Source organism: Eptatretus burgeri, chromosome 4 (assembly GCF_056783735.1).
Source record: "Eptatretus burgeri isolate ZD-2024b chromosome 4, Ebu_testis_v1, whole genome shotgun sequence".
Taxonomy (NCBI): Eukaryota; Metazoa; Chordata; class Myxini; order Myxiniformes; family Myxinidae; genus Eptatretus; species Eptatretus burgeri.
The window spans coordinates 34339732-34361425 of NC_140964.1; the positions used below are offsets into that span (position 1 = coordinate 34339732).

General features: G+C 46.3%; 2 protein-coding genes across 6 annotated transcripts in view; one reads left to right on the plus strand and one right to left on the minus strand.

The window, feature by feature from the left end:
- CCDC61 (coiled-coil domain containing 61) overlaps nt 1-21694 on the plus strand; it is a 73434-nt gene that overhangs the window by 11718 nt on the left and 40022 nt on the right. The window contains exon 1 of one of the 4 annotated variants that reach the window (XR_015057262.1): nt 21093-21370. The exons of 1 other annotated variant lie outside the window; for it this stretch is intronic. Coding sequence is in view for 1 of the 3 variants with exons in the window: in XM_085877398.1 (XP_085733524.1) it covers nt 21220-21370 (151 nt within the window). In the remaining 2 variants the exon portion in view is untranslated. Of the gene's footprint in view, nt 1-21092; nt 21371-21694 lie in introns of those variants that run through there. 2 more of the 4 variants (XR_015057263.1, XM_085877398.1) reach the window with 2 other exon arrangements.
- On the minus strand, nt 458-20735 carry LOC147027778 (zinc finger FYVE domain-containing protein 21-like). Of its 2 annotated transcripts, none has more exons than XR_015057265.1 (7): nt 20381-20735; nt 19334-19384; nt 4890-5058; nt 4484-4559; nt 4193-4310; nt 2892-3034; nt 458-993 (listed from the first exon to the last, which is right to left on the minus strand). XR_015057265.1 is itself a non-coding variant. In XM_085877403.1 (7 exons), exons 1-7 carry the CDS (start codon nt 20501-20503, stop codon nt 949-951), a joined length of 696 nt encoding a protein of 231 aa, XP_085733529.1. In that variant the 5' UTR covers nt 20504-20715; the 3' UTR covers nt 458-948. The 2 variants fall into 2 exon arrangements, 1 of the variants encoding a protein (XP_085733529.1); XM_085877403.1 differs by having other exon boundaries at nt 4222-4310; nt 20381-20715.

The following is a 21694-nucleotide window of genomic DNA, read 5'->3' on the forward strand; positions in this document are numbered from 1 at the left end:
GAAATTTTTTTGAAAAAAAGTTGCAAAATTTTTTCTTTCTCAAAAAATTTTTTTGGGTTGGAAATCACTTAAAACATGTAGAAATGCAAAAAAAGAAAATTCAAATATTTTTTCAAAATGGCCACCATAGCGGCCATATTGGACTTTGAACCAAGTCCAAAATCTAATGGCATGATCCTTGGACCATACCTAATCCCCCCACCAAGTTTCGTCGAAATCCGTCCAGGAGTTTTCCCGTAATACTGTTCACAAACAAACAAATAGACGGGGGCAAAAACAGTAACCTCTGTCCATCTTCAATGGCAGAGGTTAATAAATTTAACTCAAAATTTGATATTGGGTCATTTCTGGTGAAACTTTTTGCCATCTTTCAACTTTGCTTTCAGTGGGAAGTGTGGGGATTTGCGATGAAGCACCATTGACTTCCTTCTTGTTGATGGATTTAAAGACAGACGCATGAAGTGGAAAAGCATTTTTATTGCATTTTATGGAAGCAACATTACAAAAGAAATGTTGCATCAAAATATACTATTTTCTGAAGACCGTTTAGATAATTTCGGCCACAGGCAATACATTTTTTTTTAAATATATACATATAATGACAATTCACATTGTGTTAAAGCAAAATACAATATCACATCTCATACAAATCTTTTGCAAAAACAATTTACAATTAGCCAAGTTCCCCTGTGTAAAATGGAATGGCACAAAAAGTTAACTTGGAAAAAAGATAGTATTCAGCAAGTGGAAAGTTTTAACCTTGTTAGTAACAGAAAGAACAGTATCGAGATTTCACCACAAAGAGCTATGACAGGTAACACTGCAATCCTTCAGCCCAGTCTCCAGCCATGATCCCAAATTGTAAAGCAAATATTCCACAACTCAGTAATTATATACCATTCAATCGACCAAACACTTGCACCTTCTCTCTCCAAATCCAGATAGTGTTCAATCATCCTCCGCAGATTGTGCCTCACACGTGAACAACACCGCCTGCAAATGAATAAATATAAAAAAGGGAGAATTCTGTTTCAGTTGCGATCACAGTGGCAACTAGAAAGGCACTCGGTGGAGCGCATACCTCCGCCACGCAATGCCTGATCCACGAGAATGTATCAGGCCCAATACATTTTTGAAAATTCAGACTGTTTATTGTTTTTGGCCCTATCTCTTAATGGTGAAGAATCACTTAAAAAATTAAATAATTATCATGTCCAGATCTGGACTTGGATATTCACCAAAATTGAATCGGTTCGCCCTTGTCACACACCCAACCTATCCACCAGGTTTCATCCAAATCCGTCCATAACTTTTTGAGAGATCGTGCTTATACATGGTTTAGCGCAATCTCTCAATTGATGAAGAATCATCGTTAGCTCACCTGTTCGAAGAACAGAGAGCTTTAGCGATACCCCTGGCGTGAGCGTGAGTGTCAGCGTCAGCGTGAAAATGTTAAAGTTTTTGGTGCAAGTTATTTAGAAGCTTGCCATTCATTTAATATGTGTACTGGGATGCTGATATTTGGCATGGTGGTTCATTTGGGGTATATTATTGATGTAGTGAAGTTGAAATTAAAAAATAATTTCAAATGTTTTAAATTTTTGACCTGTTTTGAACTTAACTTTTTTGTAGCACATCAACGTTAAAGTTTTTGGTGCAAGTTATTTTTAGAAGCTTGCCTTTCATTTAATATGTGTACTAGGATGCTGATATTTGGCATGGAGGTTCCTTTGGGGTATATTATTGGTGTAGTGAAGTTGAAATTAACAAATGACTTTAATTTTTTTTTTTATTTCAACCTAAGATGGTGTCAAAGCCACCCAATGCTCGCCTGTTTATACTAGACGCTTGCCATTCATTTAATATGTGTACTAGTTTACTGATTACAATATACAAATACATATATTGCTTTAAAATTATTTGGATCTGACTTCACTGCAATGCTTTATAAAAAAAATATTATTAGACTAGTCTTTTAAAAACGATAAATGTATAAACAGGCGAGCATTGGGTGGCTTCGACACCAAATCTCTGGTTAAAAAATGATGTGATCGGATTCGGATCTTCACCAAAATTGAATCAATTTGTCTGTCACATACCTATCGTGTCCACCAAGTTTTGTCCGAATCCATCCACACTTTTTGAGATATCGTGAGATATATATATATATATATATGTATAATTTTTGGCCCTATCTCAGTGGTGAAGAATCACTTAAAAATTTATAGCAGTCAGATCCGGATCTGCATCTTCACCAAAATGTAATCAGTTTGTCCTTATCACACACCCAACCTGCCCACAAAATTTCATCCGAATCCATCCACAACTTTTTGAGATATCCTGCACACAGACAGAGAGATGAAAACAGAACCTCCTTCCACCTTTGGTGGCGGGGAGAAAAACTAGAACAGCACACATACCTCCACCAGGCTGAACAGTTTACATTTTGTTTCCCATTGATAGGCTAGATCTGCATCCAGACCTTAACCAATATGTAATTGGCTTGTTCTTGTCACCTACGTAACTCATCCACTAAGTTTTGTCATAATCTGTCAACTTTTTGAAATATCACACATACTATGTATCATTTTTGGGACTATCTCTCAAAGGTGAAGAATCACCAAAAAGAAAATGAAAAAATATATAATCGGATGCCAATCCAGTTCTTCACCAAAATCTAATCAATTCATCCATGTCACAACCCAAGCTATCCATCAAATTTCGGCTGAATCCATTCAAAACTTTTGGAGATATCTTGCTCACAGACAGAGACAGACAGACAAGGGTAAAATCACAACCTCCACCCACCTTTGGTGGTTGAGGTAATGAATCAACTTTGATTATGAAGCAGGCCAATTAATTGTCTTAGTAATCTAAAGTATAGACAGTACCTGTTGCATGGCTGATAACCAGGTCAAGGCCCGTTGACGCTCATCCGAATATGGCGGCACACGCAAACATAGTTGGTGGCTGGCGGGCTGGCCCAGGATTCCGTGCTTCAACATAATACCAGCCAAATGTTGCTGGTCAGAACCTGCAAAACCATAAATATTGCATAAATCGCTTAAACGGCAAAAAGAAAGGTGAAAATTATTCTTCCCTTTTCCACTCTGTTGTATTAATAGGCCCATTTTTGTTTCCGTAATACAACCGATACTATTGAGAAATGAAATAAATTCCATTTAATAGAAAAACTAACTTTCCAAGATCATGCTGTGCACCTTTGTATTTAAAGCTATAAAAGTGATTCCAATAATAACGAGAAAGCATTTCCAAATGCAAAGCCCATCCATGTCTGCTTTGTACTCAAACTAAACTTGATAAAAACAAAAGCTAAAAAATATTTTTTTTTAAATAAAAATAATTTTTTTTAAGTGTTCTCTATTTTCTCACAATAAATGTTTGTTGAAAATTTGACAAAAGCTCAAATGGTAGAAAGTTAAGGCCTGGACACATTGAAGCCAAAATCCATATAAATATTTTCACGCACGTGTGTGCGTGCGTGCGCTAATCTTTCACAGCTGAACTGCAGCAAATTTGTGAAACAAAATTTCACAAATTTTGGGTGTGGTTACTTCAAAATCTGGGTAAAATTTTAAGCTTTAAGCCACCACACGTTGGCCTCGACATCCATTTTGAGGCCACCAAAGGCCACCATAAAGTGTATATTGGGATGTGGGGTCAGGCAGTGCTGCCACCAGAATGCAGACAAAAGGTATCCTGCCATAATGCCAATAAATCCATAGCTTTTCAATGTCCAGCACGTATCAAAACCACCGCCAGCAAAAGTTCACCCAGGCAGGCCACACTGGATATCCCCTACCCCCCCTCCCCCAGCATCGGGTAGCCCCTGCTAGTGGTAAATAAATAAACAACTCGATTGTTAATTTTATATATTTTTTTAAACGAACCGTCTCAAACTCGACATGCGACAGCATGGCTAATAAAGCTTATTTGTATTTACTGTGACTTTGCCCTTTGACATTTTGACACAATCTTTTATTATTTTCTCCATATTATCAAAATAAAGGTTTGCTGAAAATTTGATGAGAAAAGCTCAAATGGTTAAGAAAAAAAAAAACCATGAAAACACACAAAATCCCATTTGCCACTGCATGAGGGATCATGGGCTAATTAAGTGATCCTTATTAACAAACAAAATCAGTATCTTAAGGTGTCATTCTCAACACACCTGTCCTGCCATTCCGCAGGTACCTTTACCTGGCTCGAACGCTTCCATCTCCATTTCCACAGTTTCAATCCGCACAATCTCCACCTCCAGATGAGATGCGCCATCCAAATATAAGAACCTGCAATGACAAAGGTGAGATTGCTGATACTTTGGGAGGCAGGCGCCATGGTTGCAAAGAACAAACACAAGTTATAAATTGCTGTTCCGAGTAACCAACAGAGCTGAGATTTCAAGCAGGTGCCATAAACGATGCAGCTTTGTCATGCATGTGAAAATGCCTCAGGTTGTGACCTTTGGTTATTGGAGAGTTTGCAGGTCATGGTCTGCGGAACATCCAGAACATCTCCAGATACTTGCAACGAGGCTCCTGTCGATGTACGTCAAACACTCTCTCAACAAAATCACAGGGTCATAAAAAGACACAATAAAGAGGGGAGAGATTGATGGAAAGAAGGAAAGAAAAAGAAAAAAAGCAAAGCAAAGCAAAGGAGGAATGAGGAAAAACAAGCAACAAGCGCAAAGAAAGGGAAGGATTTAGGAACCAGCTTCATAGATTAAGAATATACTCGACATCATGGGTAAGAAAATGACAAACAAAAGGACAGATCGAGACAGTGGTAAAGAATGCTTGTACTCGTCCCAACTTTTGTTTTGAAAATAAATAAATAAAAGCTGAAATTATTCAACACCAACACACCACGCTGCAGGGAAGCAAGCTGCGATCCGTAAAAATCTTCCTCAAAGCGTGACCTTGCACTACAGGGCTTGCATTGACGAACAGGATCCACAAAGCTCATGCGTGGCAAAGGTAAACGTAGCGAACAGCACGACTCACAGAGGCAGTGTCCACAGCGTCGGCAATGATGCTGTCAAAACAAGGCAATGATGCTAGTGTTCTTAATCCCATCCTTATACTGGATTGAAGAGCATTAGTGGGCTGCATACGTGAAAAAGGGCACACTTGATTCCTCATCTATAATGCGAGTACATGGCAGTCGGGAATCAAACCTGGAGTAGGCAGCTCAAATGGGTGCACTGTCCCCAAGCTGTCCTGCCAGCCTCAAGTCATGCGTTTGTAAAAATATAATAAAAAGCATAAGATTCTATACAAGTTCGAGACTCGTGAAAAAGTGGTGACAGCCGGTTAAAAAAAAAACACAACAGACCAACAGCGAGGAAACATTTTGACAAAACAAACACGGGGCATGTATAAACAGGAAGAGAGATGAGAAGAAGGGAGGAAAGACCTGCGAGTAAGAAGGGTGGGTCATATTGGCTTCATGGGAGTAGAAAATTGTGGGTCCTGAAAAAAGACGATGACAAAATGGGGACGCACCACCAGCTTGAAGACCTTGAATGAATAGTGAGATTGAACAGCCTTTAAGGAAGGTGGTTCCACAAATGGAAGAAAAGAGGAACAAACAAGTTTAAGAGGGCAGTATAGCTGGATTTTGGAAGAAGAAGAGCAAGAAGAACAAGAACAAGAACAAGAAGAACCCACAGACCTGTCTGGGATGTGAGAACAACAGGCCTTGTACTTCAACCTATCGTGAGAGTTGCCAATAATGTTCAGAGCTTTAAAATTTCCCAGATTCAAATAGGCAGATATCAAGCACACAGGGCAGAGCAGTACTCCATTGTGCTATGGATAAAGGCCTTGTGGGCTGCAAGTTGTTCTGACTTATCAAGGAATGACTTGTGTTTGTTAAAAGCTCGACAATATAGCCAGTAAGCACGAGTCAATGCCTATAAATGAACGACTAAAACTGATGGCTACATGACATGTTGCAAGTGTGTTGCAACTTGCAGCATGAATTGGTGAAATGTATTATAAACTGCTCGATGACATGAGCTAATTTGACTGTGGATGGCAGTATTGTATTGTAAACTGCCTGGAGAGAGAGTCGTGAAAATGCTGGAACATTCCGAGACGAAGGTTCCGGTACAGACGAGAATCGCATTTGCTGGAAGGCACGGGATCATTGTGTTACAATATAAACCGACGAGAGGGAAGTGTAGAGACAGGCGACGTAACGAGGCATGTGTTTCGATCGTCCCCGTGCTCGATTTAACTCTGAGCGAACGAGGTGTTAATGTCCAGACTGGTTGTTAACAGGTGGAGCCGATTATAATCAGGTTGATGAAAACTCATTCAGATTGTGTATTGGGAAAGAATTCCTTTGAGCTCTTCAATCATCCTGAACGGGTCAGTGCACGCGAGAAAACAACGCAACGCGAGTCGATCGTTGGACGGTTCTGGAGGATGAGGTGAACACGCTCGAGTCGAGCCGGCAAGACAGGGGCACTGGGCGGAATCAACTCAATGCAGAAATTGTTGATGGACATTGTATGTAATGGTGAACTTCCTCATTACCTCCGCCACCAAAGGTGAAGGAGGTTATGTTTTAACCCTTTTCTGTCTGTCTGTTTGTTTGTGTGCACGATATCTCAAAAAGTTGTGGACGGATCCGGATAAAATTTTGTGGACACGTTGGGTGGAAGACAATGACGAACTGATTTGATTTTGGTGAAGATCCAGACCCGGATAGGAGAATTATTTAATTTTTTATAGTGATTCTTCACCATTGAGAGGCTCAAAAACGATTTTTAGCACGATATCTCAAAAATGTATTGGGCCCCCGATATGTTCTCATGGATCAGGCATTACGGGGAAGAGATATGCGCTCTACCGAGTGCCCTTCTGGTTTGACTTTGTGTCTGTTTACTTGAAATGCAAGTTTCACAAACGTTACGCTGTTGATGTGGTAACTGTAACGTCACTCAGAAATCACAGACCCCATTTGACAAAGATCCATTTGAATGGTAGCCAACGACCTGTACGATCGTTCATACTCATGAAGCGCAAACCTTGGGTTGCAGTCATTAGACAACGAGCTGGGTTCTGCACCACGAACAACATACGTATACTAAAGGGAGGAAAACCGAGGTATATACGCCAACAACTTTGAATGATTGATGGTGGATGCCCATTCTCTGGCTGGCTTCAAATACCAGCTTTGGTATATAGTTCAGCCTCGGAGAGGTCATGGCTGGTGACACCTAAACGTCCAGGAAACTGGACCTCTTCCAGTGGCTGACCATGGAAATGGATAGGTGGGGTACTTGAAGAATCACGACAGAACAACAGGGTAAAAATGTGTGACTTGCCAAGGTGATTAAAGTAAAAAAAACAACACAAGGAAAACTAGAACGACACTTGGCAGAAAGCATACATACCTCCACCAGACTGCACAGCTTACGTTTTGTATCCCACTGAAAGTCCAGATCTGAAACTGGACCTAAACTAAAAATTAATCAGCTTGTTGTGGTCATTTACCCAACTCATCCACCAAGTTTTGTCATAACCCGACCAAAACTTTTTGAAAGATCGTGCTATATAACATTTTAGGCCTGATCTCTCAATTGTGAGGAATCACTTTTAAAAATTATATGGTATTCAAAGAATACATACCGTGAGCAGTCTTGAGAAGGACTTGGTGTGAGCCAACTCTTGTTTTTTAAAGGTTTTTTGTTTTGTTTTCTTTGATCCAATATGTCTGCCAGACCGTGTGACCGATGATGTCATCTTTATCAAACCAGATTTCCCATGGGTACTTGATCAATTTGTTAAATTTTGCATTGATTGGTTAAGCGGTTTCGCCCACAAAGATTTTCCATTAGATCCAATATGGCTGTCAGACCACGTGACACATGATGGTCATTTTGATGAAAATCCTGTTCAAATTTCAAGTCAATTGGATGAAAATTGACAATTTTAGAAATTTTGGCTTATGTTGACCTCAAAAATAGTTAGATTTAATTCAGTGACTTGATATGCAAATCCTGTTCAAATTTAAAGTCAATCGGATGAAAATTGACAATTTTAGAAAATCGGTCTATGTTGACCTCAAAAGAGTGACCGCTATATCACAAGGTCATGTAACATGTGGTAACGTTTCAATTTCCTCCGCTGAATGCTTTTCGATGTGCGCTCTTAACAAAATGCAGACACTATGTCGACGTATGACATACACCATACGTACGTACAAAATACACATGCTACCGATCACTAAACACTGCTTTTCGCTTCGTGAGCACAAGCTAATTGTAGTATCCGGATTCAGATCCTCACCGAAATCCAATTAATTTCTTCTCATCACACACCCATCTTTACACATTTTATTCCAAATCCGTCCATAAGCTTTTGAGATGTATTGCTCACAGACAGACAGGCATGGATGAAAACCGTCCATCTGCGGTGGCGGAGGTTATAAATTGACACGTCATGAATTAGTGCTGGGATGCGGCAGCAAAAACTCGGTTCGGATCCAGCTCAGTAATTTTGGCTAAAATGTATGGGATCTTGCATTGGCTAAAAACTGTGATATTTTTGCAAATTGTTTATTTTTTTTTATTTTAAACATGACCAAGGTTCATGGAAGATCTGGAATCAAGTTTATGTAAATCAATCGCATGGAGGATGAATAGCCTCAATCTAAGATGTGTTGACATGTACAGCTGGCCGCAGCACTGCTTCCACTACAATAACCATGATCTACACAGGGAATTATGGCGGTTAGATGAATGTGCACAAGGTAAATTGTTTATCGCTTAATATATTATCGTATGAAGTGGTGTATGATTAAAAGTTATTCATATGTAGTAATACTTGAAATAAAAGTAAAAATTATACAAGTTTGAATAATGATATTGCATTACTGTGTTGACTGACTGACTGGACACAACTTTGAGGTTGTGAGTCAATTGATATCGAGTAATCTACTGATGTGGACCTGCGACTGGGGTTGTGGATCCACCGTTTGGAGAGGTTCTGGTTTTAATCTAATAACTGTGAGTAACAACCGATTTTAACATGCTGCACTGCGTATCTTAGCTACCAGCAACAAATTATTTTAATGCTTATTTATCATGTATTTTATAAATAATATTTATTTATTATTATTATTTCTAATCTAAATACCTTCTACATTTAATATATCTATAAATAAATATATATTATATTTAACCAATCATATTAATTAAATAATTTACCTCACTAAAATAATTAATTCATTATTATATCAAATGCAATGCAACAGCAACTGGTTTACACGAAACCCAACCAAACTTAAATAAAAGGTGACGATGACTGCATCAAAAGCACGAGATGTGTCCAGAGAGAAGGCCGTGATCTCATGTCTGACATTGAGCGCCTCCATCCTTTGTTGCGCGAGTAGAAGCAGCACGTCCAAGGTGGAGTGGCCTGGTTTGAAACCATATTGGTGATACGAGATGAGTTTGTTGGAGAAATGGAAGGATTTCATGTCAACTGCGATGATCGATTCCAAGACCTTGATGATAGATCTGTAGTTAAGGGGATCAGATTTTTCCACCGAAGGTGGACGGAGGTTATCTTTTCACCCCTATTTGCCTGTCTATCTGTGTCTGTCTCTGTGAGCAGTATACCTCAAAAGGTTATGGATGGATTCAGCCAAAAATTTGTGGATGGGTCGGTTGTGTGACAAGAACAAATCGATTAAATTTATGTGAAGAACTGGATCCGGATCAGATATTTTTTTAGCGATTCTTCATCATTGAGCGAGAGGGACAACAATGATATAAAACACGATATCTCAAAAAGTTGTAGAGTTATGACAAAACGAGGTGGACGAGTTGGGCAGGTGAAAATAACAAGCCGATTAGATTTTGGATCCAGCCTATCAGTGGGATACAAAACGTAAATTATTCAGTCAGGCAGAGGCAAGTGCTCTACTGAATGCAGTGATGTTGGCCGATTTTCTAGCATATCGAAAAGGACCTTGGGCAAGTTATAGGGTGAAAAGGGCAGATAGAGGATGTGCAGATGCAGCAGAGCAGGTGAAGGACATGTGAGCTGATGCTCTCCAGTGTCGTTTCAGAGTCAGAGTCGAGGTTTTAAAGAGCCTTCTTCCACCTTCTCAGGAGCAAAAGACAGAGTCCAGGAGCAGTTGGGTACGACAAGGAAGGATGGGTTCCAAGAGTGAGGGGTTGGGAACACAAGTTTTGGAAGCAAACACACAATTGACGCATTCAGCCCTCTTATGAGTGGAGTCGGCTGTGATGCCATTTGAAGTGAGGAAAGCGATGGAGGGGGAGCAAATACCAGAGGCAGACCTAACAAAGTGCCACCAGGTATTAGAGGAGGGAGAAGAGTTTAAAATTTCAATCTTGAAGTTGGACAGATGTTTTCTGGCTCTCCTGAGGGTGGACACACACTTGTTGCAGACTTTTTGGAATGCACCGAGATTGCCTTCGGTCAGATTTGCCTTCTCGGAAGAGAAGATACGTTGTTTCAGAGCAACTGCCTCATCACAGGATTCAGTGTACCATGGACGGGAAGAAGGGTAGTATAATCGAAGACGATATGGGATGAATATGAGAAAGAGAAAGAGATTCTCTGGAAGAATTCCCAGGCTGAGTCAACATTAAGGTTAGTAGATATGGGAGACCAATCCTATATATATATATATATATATATATATTGTTGTGGTTACCAAATTCGCAAACCACCATTCAGGTCCCTTAGGTGAGGTATCTCGGTAAGTACATGTGTAGTTAGGTCCAAACCCGTTGTCTAGTGGGAATACATGTCATATATGCGTGCTGCGACTCTTCAGGATAGCCGTTTTTCTTTTACTATCTTTATTTTGGACCAACCGCCATGATTACCACCACAACCACAACATCAACCACCGACCACAACCACCGCTTCACCACAACCGCCACGACCTTCACGTCACACCTCGCAACCGTAGCATCGCCACCGTTCTTGCCCCGCTGTGGGTACCGGTGTTGGATTCGTGCAGAGCGCGCGTCGAACAGCGTGTACAAAATCACGGATTTTGTGCTTCAAAAACGGATCAAAAACGACACACGCCCACTTTTTGCCGTCCAATTGGTGAGCGAGGGACGATTTGGCCCCGCCTCCAGGACGATCGATATATGCAAATTTGTGGATCAGAAAGCCTTCACGCCCACTTTTCTCGGGCCAATGGGGAGCGAGGTGAAAGGTCAAGGGAGGGGGTCAAAGGCGGGCCGGGGGATAAAAGGACCGTGTTCGTCAGTCAGAGCCGTGTGGAAGTCTGGAGCCCGAAGCCTGCAGTAGCTGGAGAAGCTGAAGAGAGTCGAACGGGAGAGTCCAAAGAAGAGTCCAGAGTCGGAGAGTCCAGAGGCGGAGAGGCGGCAGCGGCGAAGGCAGACGAGGGGGTGCTCGCGTCGGTGCCGGGAGCTGCACGCCCGAGGGAGGCCGGCAGCGCGACCTGGCCGAGGTGGAGACGCACACCAGGGATAATAAAGATCCTCTATACCCCGAGCATCAGCAACCCCCTCCTGTTTCCCCCCGCGCTGAGATAGTGCGACCAAGGGGGCCACTTTCCCACCCCTGCCAGACACTGTCGGCGAGGCCCGCGGAGTGAGGCGCCATCGCCGCTCCGCGTCTCATCACCAGACGGGTAGGCGCGACCCGGTCTCGGCCTCAGGCCCGCCTCATCCTTGAGGGTATTCTTTTCCTTGGTTTTGGGTATGTGTTGTCGGCGCCGTCTGTGAAGTAGAATTGTATAAGTGTTGCCGTGTGCTCGGTAGTCGGTATTAGCTCTGCATTGTCTTCGCTTTTATATTTGCTTTTTGTGTAAATGGAATTGTGTTTTCTTTTTTTTTTGTGTGCTTTTGGTGGAATTGAATGTGTGCTTCCCGTGTGCCGCGAATAAATGTGCTTTATTATTGAACTGTTCTCCCGCTTCGCTTCGTCTTTTTCTCCCATTGAATCCTCATCTTGCTTCACGTAAAGGGTTGGTAGTGGGCTGAATACGCCCGATAATTAATCGAACCGTCGAGGTCGACGATAACACCGCTCGGTTATTCTGATAGTACGGAACGGGTCGCTTAAGTGGCCCGTGTCCGAAGTCGACCTGCGGCGAGGTGCGATCGCCCGGTCTACCCTCCGCGTGGGTACTTAGGTAGGTCGAATTTGACGAGCAACCCTATCCCACGCGGGGGCTGATTGGCTCGATCGCGGTGAGACCGAAAGGTCCACCCGTGACTGGTTCCCGGCGTTAGTCCGAGAGGGTCACGACTGGATTGTCCGTCCGGTGGGCGACGTGCCGCGATTCGAGTTACGTGGCCGTCAGCACGCCGGCGGGCGCGAATACCGCAACACTGGTGTCAGGAGTGGGATACAAATTCATCGCCCTCCTCGCGGCACTGGTATCGGAGAACAGGAAAGCGGGCTCTCCTGTCTCCGGCTAAATTCACGGGAATCGGTCCAGGGGTGAGAGAAGCGACCCCCGATTCCCTCCAAATTACGAGCGAGCAAATTAACCCTTCACGAGAAGCAAGATGGCGTCTCAAGGCGAGCGGGAGCCGGGGGTATTAGAAATGGATGTAGAATGTGTAGGATCCATGGTCCAGGATGGAATCCCCGAGCAGGAAATGTTGATTGTGCAGGAACACGGACTCGCCCAACTGAACCCAGAACCTGAAATGGGTGCGGCAGCGGCCGCAGTGTATGACACCTCCCCCCCCCCTCTCCACCAAAACCCTTCCCCAACCCTTGCCGAAACGGCTCAGCTGAGTGCATCCAACATGGCCCAGCTATGCGCCATGCTGGCGGCAATGAACGAAAAGATGAATGCGAAAATGATCGAAAAGATGGATGCGAATACACAACAAATAAACGAAAAGATGGATACATTCACAAACGAAATAAAACGCATGAAAACTAAAATGGAAACAAACATGAAGGAAGAAATGAAAAAGTTCCGGGGTGAGACGCAGAACATGGGCCGATGCCTGCAGGCGGGCATGAAGGCCGTGACAAAGGAAATAATAGTTGAGACAAGGGAGGTAAAGGGTGAAGAGTTGGCAGAGACACGGGAGATAGAAAAAATAGAGGAAAGACTACACGAGGAAGACGGGGTAAGTGACGCACACACACACACAGAGGTAGTGGAGGATAATGGGGGTGAGCTGGCGGACTGGGTCGAGACCCAGTGCGAGCACCTGGATGACCTCCTCCAGGAACGAGGGGAGGGAGTCTGCCCCCTTGAGGCGAGTCACGACCAGGTGAGTTCGGTCGTGCTTTGCGAGGTTGAGAGGACGGGTGCTGTGGACAGGTGCTTGGAAAGCTTGGGGGGTATAGAGGCCCCGGAGACTCTTGTGGGGACACGAATCCCCAGTGTGGTTGTCCCTGTGTGTGTGGTGCAAGGTGTGAGTGCGGCCCCGTGTGTGGAAGCGACCCCGTGTGTGAGTGGTGTAGTGGCGATGGTGCCGGAGTACGTGCTTCCCAGCACACCGTGTGTGGATGAGGCACCGTGTGTGAGTGTCGCCGTGTGTGTGAATGAGGGACCGCGGGTGAGTGCCCTCGCGTGTGTGAGTGAAACGGCCAGTGTGAGTGAGGCACCGCGGGTTAGTGCCCCCGCGTGTGTGGGTGAGGCACCGTGTGTGGATGAGGCACGGAGTGCGAGTGAGGCACCGCGGGTGAGTGCCCCCGCACGTGCGAGTGAACGGCCGTGTGCAAGGTCGCTGTGTGCAAGGGAGACCGTGTGTGTGAGAGAGCGGTATGTAAGGGAGATGTCGGTTGGCATGCGGGAGCACGCAGCCGCGTCTCCCGGTGTGAGTTTGATGGAGTGGACTGTGTGCGTCGTAACACACAGGTATGCGTGTGTGGAATGGAGACGGAGACGGCGACAGAGGAGAGAAAGCCGGGTAGCGGCTGTAGTTGTTTCGAGGACCGTGCCGGGTTCACCCAGCAGTGAGCACGCGGTTCGTGCTGTGCAACACACGAGACCACCACGTGCTCGCTTGCGAGAGTGAAGTCCCGGTCCGGAAACGCACGCGGTGGATTTGCCGATCCCGCGGACGGACAAAGTTTAGGCAGGTAAATGGATTTGGACCGGACGGGTTCTCCACGCGATCGTGTGTGTTTAGCTCCAACGGGCAAAGCACATGTGTTCGCGTGGGGAACCCCTCGAGACGTGGGGCTTGTGTTTTTTTTTTATGCGCACGGTGACGTCATGGCTGCACGTGGGGTTGGAATCCGGCAGGAGGGGTATCTCTGCCGGATGGTCCCGTCCAAGGAGGGACGAGGAACACGTGCAGCTGCATGACGTCACGGGCAGTTGCAAAGTGCAAAGAGTGCGAGTTGCCGCGCAGGTGCTGCGCATGAAAAAAAAAAAAAAGAAGGCAAGCCTCACTTTCGGGTACACAGGATTCCTGGGCAAGGGGTGAAAGACCCCCTTACCTGGGCACAGGATGGAAACTAGTTAGGGGGAAGGGTTAGCTTAGTTAGACCGACTTCATGGGGCAGGGGTAAGTCCTCATGGAGTCCGTGGAATGGATTAGTTAGAGGGATGATAGCCAGATTTAGGTGGGGAAATTGATTAAAGAGATTAGGAGACAGTGACAGACAGTGAATGTGTAGAGTTGACGTAGTTTAGCTACGTAGTGTTAAAAGGAACGTGCTACTAGTTTAAGGGACGACGTGGGATCACGAGTTAGTTAGGGGAAGTAGTTAGAAGGATGGCAGAGTTCAGTGGTGTGTGTGTTGAAGAGTTGTTGGTGAGTGGATTGGAAGCATGTGCTTGGTGAGTGAGTGAGGCCAGCGGGTCTGTGTGAGTGGAGTGAATGGGGAATGCATGGTGCGATGAGTGATTGGGGGGAGGAGTGACTCCCGCCCAAGGGACCCCGGGGTCAGTATAAAGTGAGTTAGCTGGGTTAGTCAAATTGAAAATGGAGGTCGTTTTGCTGTTGGTGGGAAAGTAGGCTCGAGACCCATTTGGAGGGGTGCAGGAGCCCTGTTGACGGGCTTGGGAGCGTGGCTGCGAAAGGTGAGTATCGCTGAGTGGGTACCCCGGGCACCAGGCTAGTCGGCCGCGGTAGGCCATGGGCCCATGGGGGGCCGGGATAGAGTAGTGGGCACGGGTGTGCCTGCTTGGTGCGGGGGCCCGGGGCGCCGTAGGCCGCGTGGGCAGTGTTGTGGGCACGGGTGACCCTCGGAAAGGGGCCCGGGAGGCCGGCCTGCCACGTGTGCGTTTCAGGGGGAGGTGCCATGGGGGGCACTCCCGGTGTTAGGGAGCTGGTAGGCTCGGAGGCAGTGTAGTGCCCGGGGGTGCCATAGCAGGAGAATCGGCAGAGGGTCGTGCCTGCCAAAGGGAGCCACGTGTCCCAGCCAGGAGACCGTGTGAGGGCACGGAGAGAAAATTGGGGGGCGAGGCCCGAAATTGTGAGGACACCAACACAGGCGACGGGAATCTGGGTTGTTAGAACCAATAGTTTAAGCGAGAGGCGCTTGTTGAAAGCCCCGGGGTAGTTTAACAGTTAAATGGTTAGGGTAGATTAGGAGATGTACCCCTCCGCACCATCCATCCCCTCACTCTCGTTGAGGGCCGCTGGACCCACTTTGGGTTAGATCGCCGAACTCTGGGGGAGGCCATTCTGAGGCTTCGGTGGGCCTCGACACAGGACGCCAGCTCTCCCTTGTTCCCCTCCGGGAAGGGAACGTAGGGGTTGGGAGTAGGCTAGGTGACAGGATAGGTTAGCCGAACAAGGACGATAAAGGGGGTTAGGGGACGATTTATAGTGGGGAAGTAAAAATAAAAACAACAAAAAAATAAGTTGGGGCTAAATTGGGGTTTGACAAATTAAGGGAGTGGGTATGTACAGTGACAGGCAAAGGCGATAGGTTGGGAGGGAGACAGGTAGGTAGGTCCGAGCCCACCTTCCAAGTGGCCAGCACCACCGCACTCCCTCCACCAACCTCCACTGAACGGCAAAGGCTGGCCAACTTCATCGGCTGGCCGTGTTTTGCTTCAAGGCGGAGGCCGGCCAACTTCATCGGCAGCTGTTGTTTTGCTGCAAGGCCTGTGCCATCGGCTGGCCGTGTTTGCTTCAAGGCCTGTGCCGGCCAGTTCATCTGCCGGCTGTGTTTGCCTGCAGCGGCCTACTTCTGCGGGCTGTGTTGCCTGCACCTTTGCCATGCCATGCCCACTGCCCACGTTCACCAGCCCCGTTCAATTTTTGCTTTGCCCCCCCCCCCTGTTCATTTCCATGTGCGCCAGGATCAAGGCAACAGTTTGCAAGCTGCGAGAACTGCCCTGTTGGCAGCTACAACACGGGCCTGCAGTGGCGGCCCGTGCACCGTGTTTGCATCCATCCATCCATTCGTTGTGCTCATTGCGTGTGCCACTTGAGCTGGCACGGAGACTACGTTTGTGCAGCCCATGCACCGTTGTGGTTCACTGCGTTCACTTCAAAAAGGGAAGGCCTTGGACTGCGTGTGAGCAGCCAGCCACGTTCCCTGTCACCTGCATTGTTTTGAACCAGAGACTGCATGCGGGCAGCCTGGCTCCCTGCTAACTGCTTTTCCTTTGCAGAGTTCAATGATCCTGGGCCATGGTTTAGTGTAAAATTTGTAAGTTAAGGTTAAGATGTACTGTAAATATGAGTGCGCCCCCCGGCATGTCTGTCTAGCGCCGGCAATTTTATTTAAGTCGTCCGTGTGAGTGAGTTTGTTTAGGTAGTTACGCAGCCCTCAGGTTATTTATTTTGGGGACACGAATACCATGAATGTCGCACCCAGGGATCCGTAGGTAAAATGTACTAGGGGAAAACTACACATGATGGCACACGAAAATTTGACGACTCGGGACGAGTCTGTAAAAGAGGAGGGGGTAGTGTTGTGGTTACCAAATGTAAACCACCATTCAGGTCCCTTAGGTGAGGTATCTCGGTAAGTACATGTGTAGTTAGGTCCAAACCCGTTGTCTAGTGGGAATACATGTCATATATGCGTGCTGCGACTCTTCAGGATAGCCGTTTTTCTTTTACTATCTTTATTTTGGACCAACCGCCATGATTACCACCACAACCACAACATCAACCACCGACCACAACCACCGCTTCACCACAACCGCCACGACCTTCACGTCACACCTCGCAACCGTAGCATCGCCACCGTTCTTGCCCCGCTGTGGGTACCGGTGTTGGATTCGTGCAGAGCGCGCGTCGAACAGCGTGTACAAAATCACGGATTTTGTGCTTCAAAAACGGATCAAAAACGACACACGCCCACTTTTTGCCGTCCAATCGGTGAGCGAGGGACGATTTGGCCCCGCCTCCAGGACGATCGATATATGCAAATTTGTGGATCAAGAAGCCTTCACGCCCACTTTTTCTCGGGCCAATGGGGAGCGAGGTGAAAGGTCAAAGGGAGGGGGTCAAAGGCGAAGCTACGGGGGGATAAAAGGACCGTGTTCGTCAGTCAGAGCCGTGTGGAAGTCTGGAGCCCGAAGCCTGCAGTAGCTGGAGAAGCTGAAGAGAGTCGAACGGGAGAGTCCAAAGAAGAGTCCAGAGTCGGAGAGTCCAGAGGCGGAGAGGCGGCAGCGGCGAAGGCAGACGAGGGGGTGCTCGCATCGGTGCCGGGAGCTGCACGCCCGAGGGAGGCCGGCAGCGCGACCTGGCCGAGGTGGAGACGCACACCAGGGATAATAAAGATCCTCTATACCCCGAGCATCAGCAACCCCCTCATGTTTCCCCCCGCGCTGAGATAGTGCGACCAAGGGGGCCCCTTTCCCACCCCCTGCCAGACACTGTCCGCGAGGCCCGCGGAGTGAGGCGCCATCGCCGCTCCGCGTCTCATCACCAGACGGGTAGGCGCGACCCGGTCTCGGCCTCAGGCCCGCCTCATCCTTGAGGGTATTCTTTTCCTTGGTTTTGGGTATGTGTTGTCGGCGCCGTCTGTGAAGCGAGAATTGTATAAGTGTTGCCGTGTGCTCGGTAGTCGGTATTAGCTCTGCATTGTCTTCGCTTTTATATTTGCTTTTGTGTAAATGGAATTGTGTTTTCTTTTTTTTTTTGTGTGCTTTTGGTGGAATTGAATGTGTGCTTCCCGTGTGCCGCGAATAAATGTGCTTTATTATTGAACTGTTCTCCCGCTCGCTTTTGTCTTTTTCTCCCATTGAATCCTCATCTTGCTTCACGTAAAGGGTTGGTAGTGGGCTGAATACGCCCGATAATTAATCGAACCGTCGAGGTCGACGATAACACCGCTCGGTTATTCTGATAGTACGGAATTCGCTTAAGTGGCCCGTGTCCGAAGTCGACCTGCGGCGAGTGCGATCGCCCGGTCTACCCTCCGCGTGGGTACTTAGGTAGGTCGAATTTGGCGAGCAACCTATCCCACGCGGGGGCTGATTGGCTCGATCGCGGTGAGACCGAAAGGTCCACCCGTGACTGGTTCCCGGCGTTAGTCCGAGAGGGTCACGACTGGATTGTCCGTCCGGTGGGCGATGTGCCGCGATTCGAGTTACGTGGCCGTCAGCACGCCGGCGGGCGCGAATACCGCAACAATATATATATTATATATATATATATATTATATATATATATATATATATATATATATATATATATATATAGAGAGAGAGATAGAGAGATAGAGATTGAGAGAGCTGCTTGCAGTCTCTGCCAATCTGCCCGAGTAAACTGCCCGACTCGCCGGTGTTGAGGCAGCTCTCTGAGAATAACCAGGGAGATGTTTTGAACCTCTCAAAGAGAAATGTACTATCATATACAAATGCACATTTGTACCGCACACTCTTATATTTTTTTTTCATTTCATGTGATAGGAAAATCTCGAAGTTCATTTCCGATTTGACAAGCAAACCCGGCTTGACTCGGACTCGACAGCGCAACTCGCCGAGTTAGAGTTCGAATACAGCGCTCGCATGAATACTTGGCACTTGCACTGCTTTGAAGAATTAGCCAAATGGCAAGGCTTCTGTATCCAAGTTTTTTTCGTTTGGTACCTTATTTATGTAGCATACCATACTTCACTGAAGTTCACCTGTCGCCACCTCGTGGAATATTGGCTTTCGTACTGCCATATTACCGAAATAATAATTTGGTTGAATTACCTCTGAAATTAACAAATTACAGAATATAATTGACAAGCCTTTGTAAAGCAGGCATGGGGCCAAATTTCCACCAGTCATTCAACATCCTGAGTCCCATTGTATGTCCTTGTGAACAGGCAAGATCGTGTATGGCTTGCAGTACAAACAGTTAAAGATACTCTGGATTGTGTTTCACCTCAATTAAATGGCCTACCTTTCGTTTCAGAAAGTCAAACTTCACCTTGCATTGCATGCAGTGATCACACTGTGGATAACAAGGGTGGGGAAAGAAAGATCGGTCTTTCACTCATCTGAAAACAGTAAAATAGAAAGTTGAAAAGCCAGAACATAGTGTTTGCAACAACAACAACAAAAAAATTGTCTAAAACACTTCTGATTATTTTTCTTCATTCCTCCTCCTCCTCATTATTATTTAATTCTTCTGAGTATCATCCATTGCCTCCCACATATCACCCTTTGTATTTTAATTTCTCCTCTCTTTCCACCCCTCCCCCATCCCTCTTCCCTCCCCCATTCCCCCATCTCACCTCTCCTACGACTACACTTCTTCCGTCTAAAACCTCACCCACCTCTCATCCCCTCTCCTTCCCTCACATCTCCACCCCCTTTTCTTCGTCTCCTCCACCCCCAAGCCCTTTTCTTCATCTCCTTCACCCCCCTTTTCTTCGTCTCCTCCACCCCCCCCCAAGCCCTTTTCTTCATCTCCTCCACCCCCCCCCTTTTCTTAGTCTCCTCCACCCCCCAAGCCCTTTTCTTCATCTCCTTCACCCCTTTTTCTTCGTCTCCTCCACCCCCCCAAGCCCTTTTCTTCGTCTCCTCCACCCCCCTTTTTCTTCGTCTCCTCCACCCCCCAAGCCCTTTTCTTCGTCTCCTCCACCCCCCTTTTCTTCGTCTCCTCCACCCCCCTTTTCTTCGTCTCCTCCACCCCCCAAGCCCTTTTCTTCGTCTCCTCCACCCCCCAAGCCCTTTTCTTCGTCTCCTTCACCCCTCCCCTTTTCTTCGTCTCCTCCACCCCTCCCCCCAACTCCTTTTCTTCCTCTCCTCCACCCCCTTTTCTTCGTCTCCTCCACCCCTCCCCCCAACTCCTTTTCTTCGTCTCCCACCCCACTCAACCTCCCCTTCAATCTTATTTTTCTTATTTCAGAAACACTTTTTCCACAAACTTTTGAACACAGGAAGAACATTAATGGAAGCATCGTAATGACAGCAGCAAGGCCTTCCCCCGGATTGTCGCGCTTACGTCCTTATCGGCGATCCAGCGCGGCTCCTCCAGTGTAAACGGACTGGTCAACGCGGTGCTCTGTGCCACCATGCGAAGGCCGCTCCCGCTTCTCACCAACTTCTTGCCTGGAGGGCTCGCCATGGCGATTCTTCACCGCTTCCTCCCCTTCGACTCGATCTCCTTTCATCCTTGTATCGGATCTTGCATTTTCAACAAGGGACGTATCGACTCACTCAATATATGATCGAAATTGTGAAGATATATTTAAATGACGGATCGCAAGAGAACAGATCAACTTTGTCTGAGCATACACCGCTCAACGCGGAATAATGGTATAGAGCTTTACATTGTACCACAGGGTATAATACTTGGTGGATTTTTTTTTACTACTGTATATAATATAAAAGAGAGAGCTAGCCTGTAATGCGGCACCTCGACAATACTTAGCAATATTACTGCATTTCATTGAGTTTGGTGTTATCCGTTCAAATCGGCATTTCATTATTATAAAATATCATTATGAATATGTTCCACTCACTCACGAAGTGTTCTCTTCACACTATCTTTTTTTTTAATTGTAGCTTTACTTCATTTATGCCTCAGTTTCCTCATGAATTCTGCTTCGGCGTCTTCAAACGTATTTAGTGTTTTTTTGTTGTTTTTTTTTTCCAATCAAAAATGTCTCACAGGAAGAGGGTTTAATCACGTGATTCTCGTCGACGAATGGGATGGCTGTTACGATGGTCGATCGTTGGCCGCTGTCGGCGCTGGTTCAACGATGTGAAGCCCGCGTCTCTGATTGGCGCGCTGGGTTTTGAGGCTATTATTTATTTATTTTTTACGTTTAAGTCGCGGGAATGGCCGAGGGTTTACGTGCGCAGTCTCGCTGCGTGTTCGCCGGTGCGGAGTTCTCTTTGCGCCTGGGAATCGGTCCTCCTGGCCATCTGGCCCTGAGAGCGGAAGATTTACTCACGGGCGAGGTCTGGCAAGGAGAGTTTGACTCGGCGTGTGAGTTCAGCTTTCAACTCTTGTTATATTATATATATACATACATATGTCGAAGTCAAGATAATTGAGGATAATCTCGTTTAGCATCGAGGACATTGTAGATCGGACGACGACGCGAGTGGCGGTTTAAATTTAAAAAGGATTACATAATCTCAAGTCAAAACCGAGAGGGGCACTTTTGATTAAAAAAAAAAAATACAAAATAGACCTGTAATCGGCACACTGACTTTAATTGGCTCATCTTGCACAAAGGTGGCTGTTTCGAGGTTCCTTCCCAAAGGACAATTGGCCATGGTTGTCATGGAAACGCCATAGTGATGATCA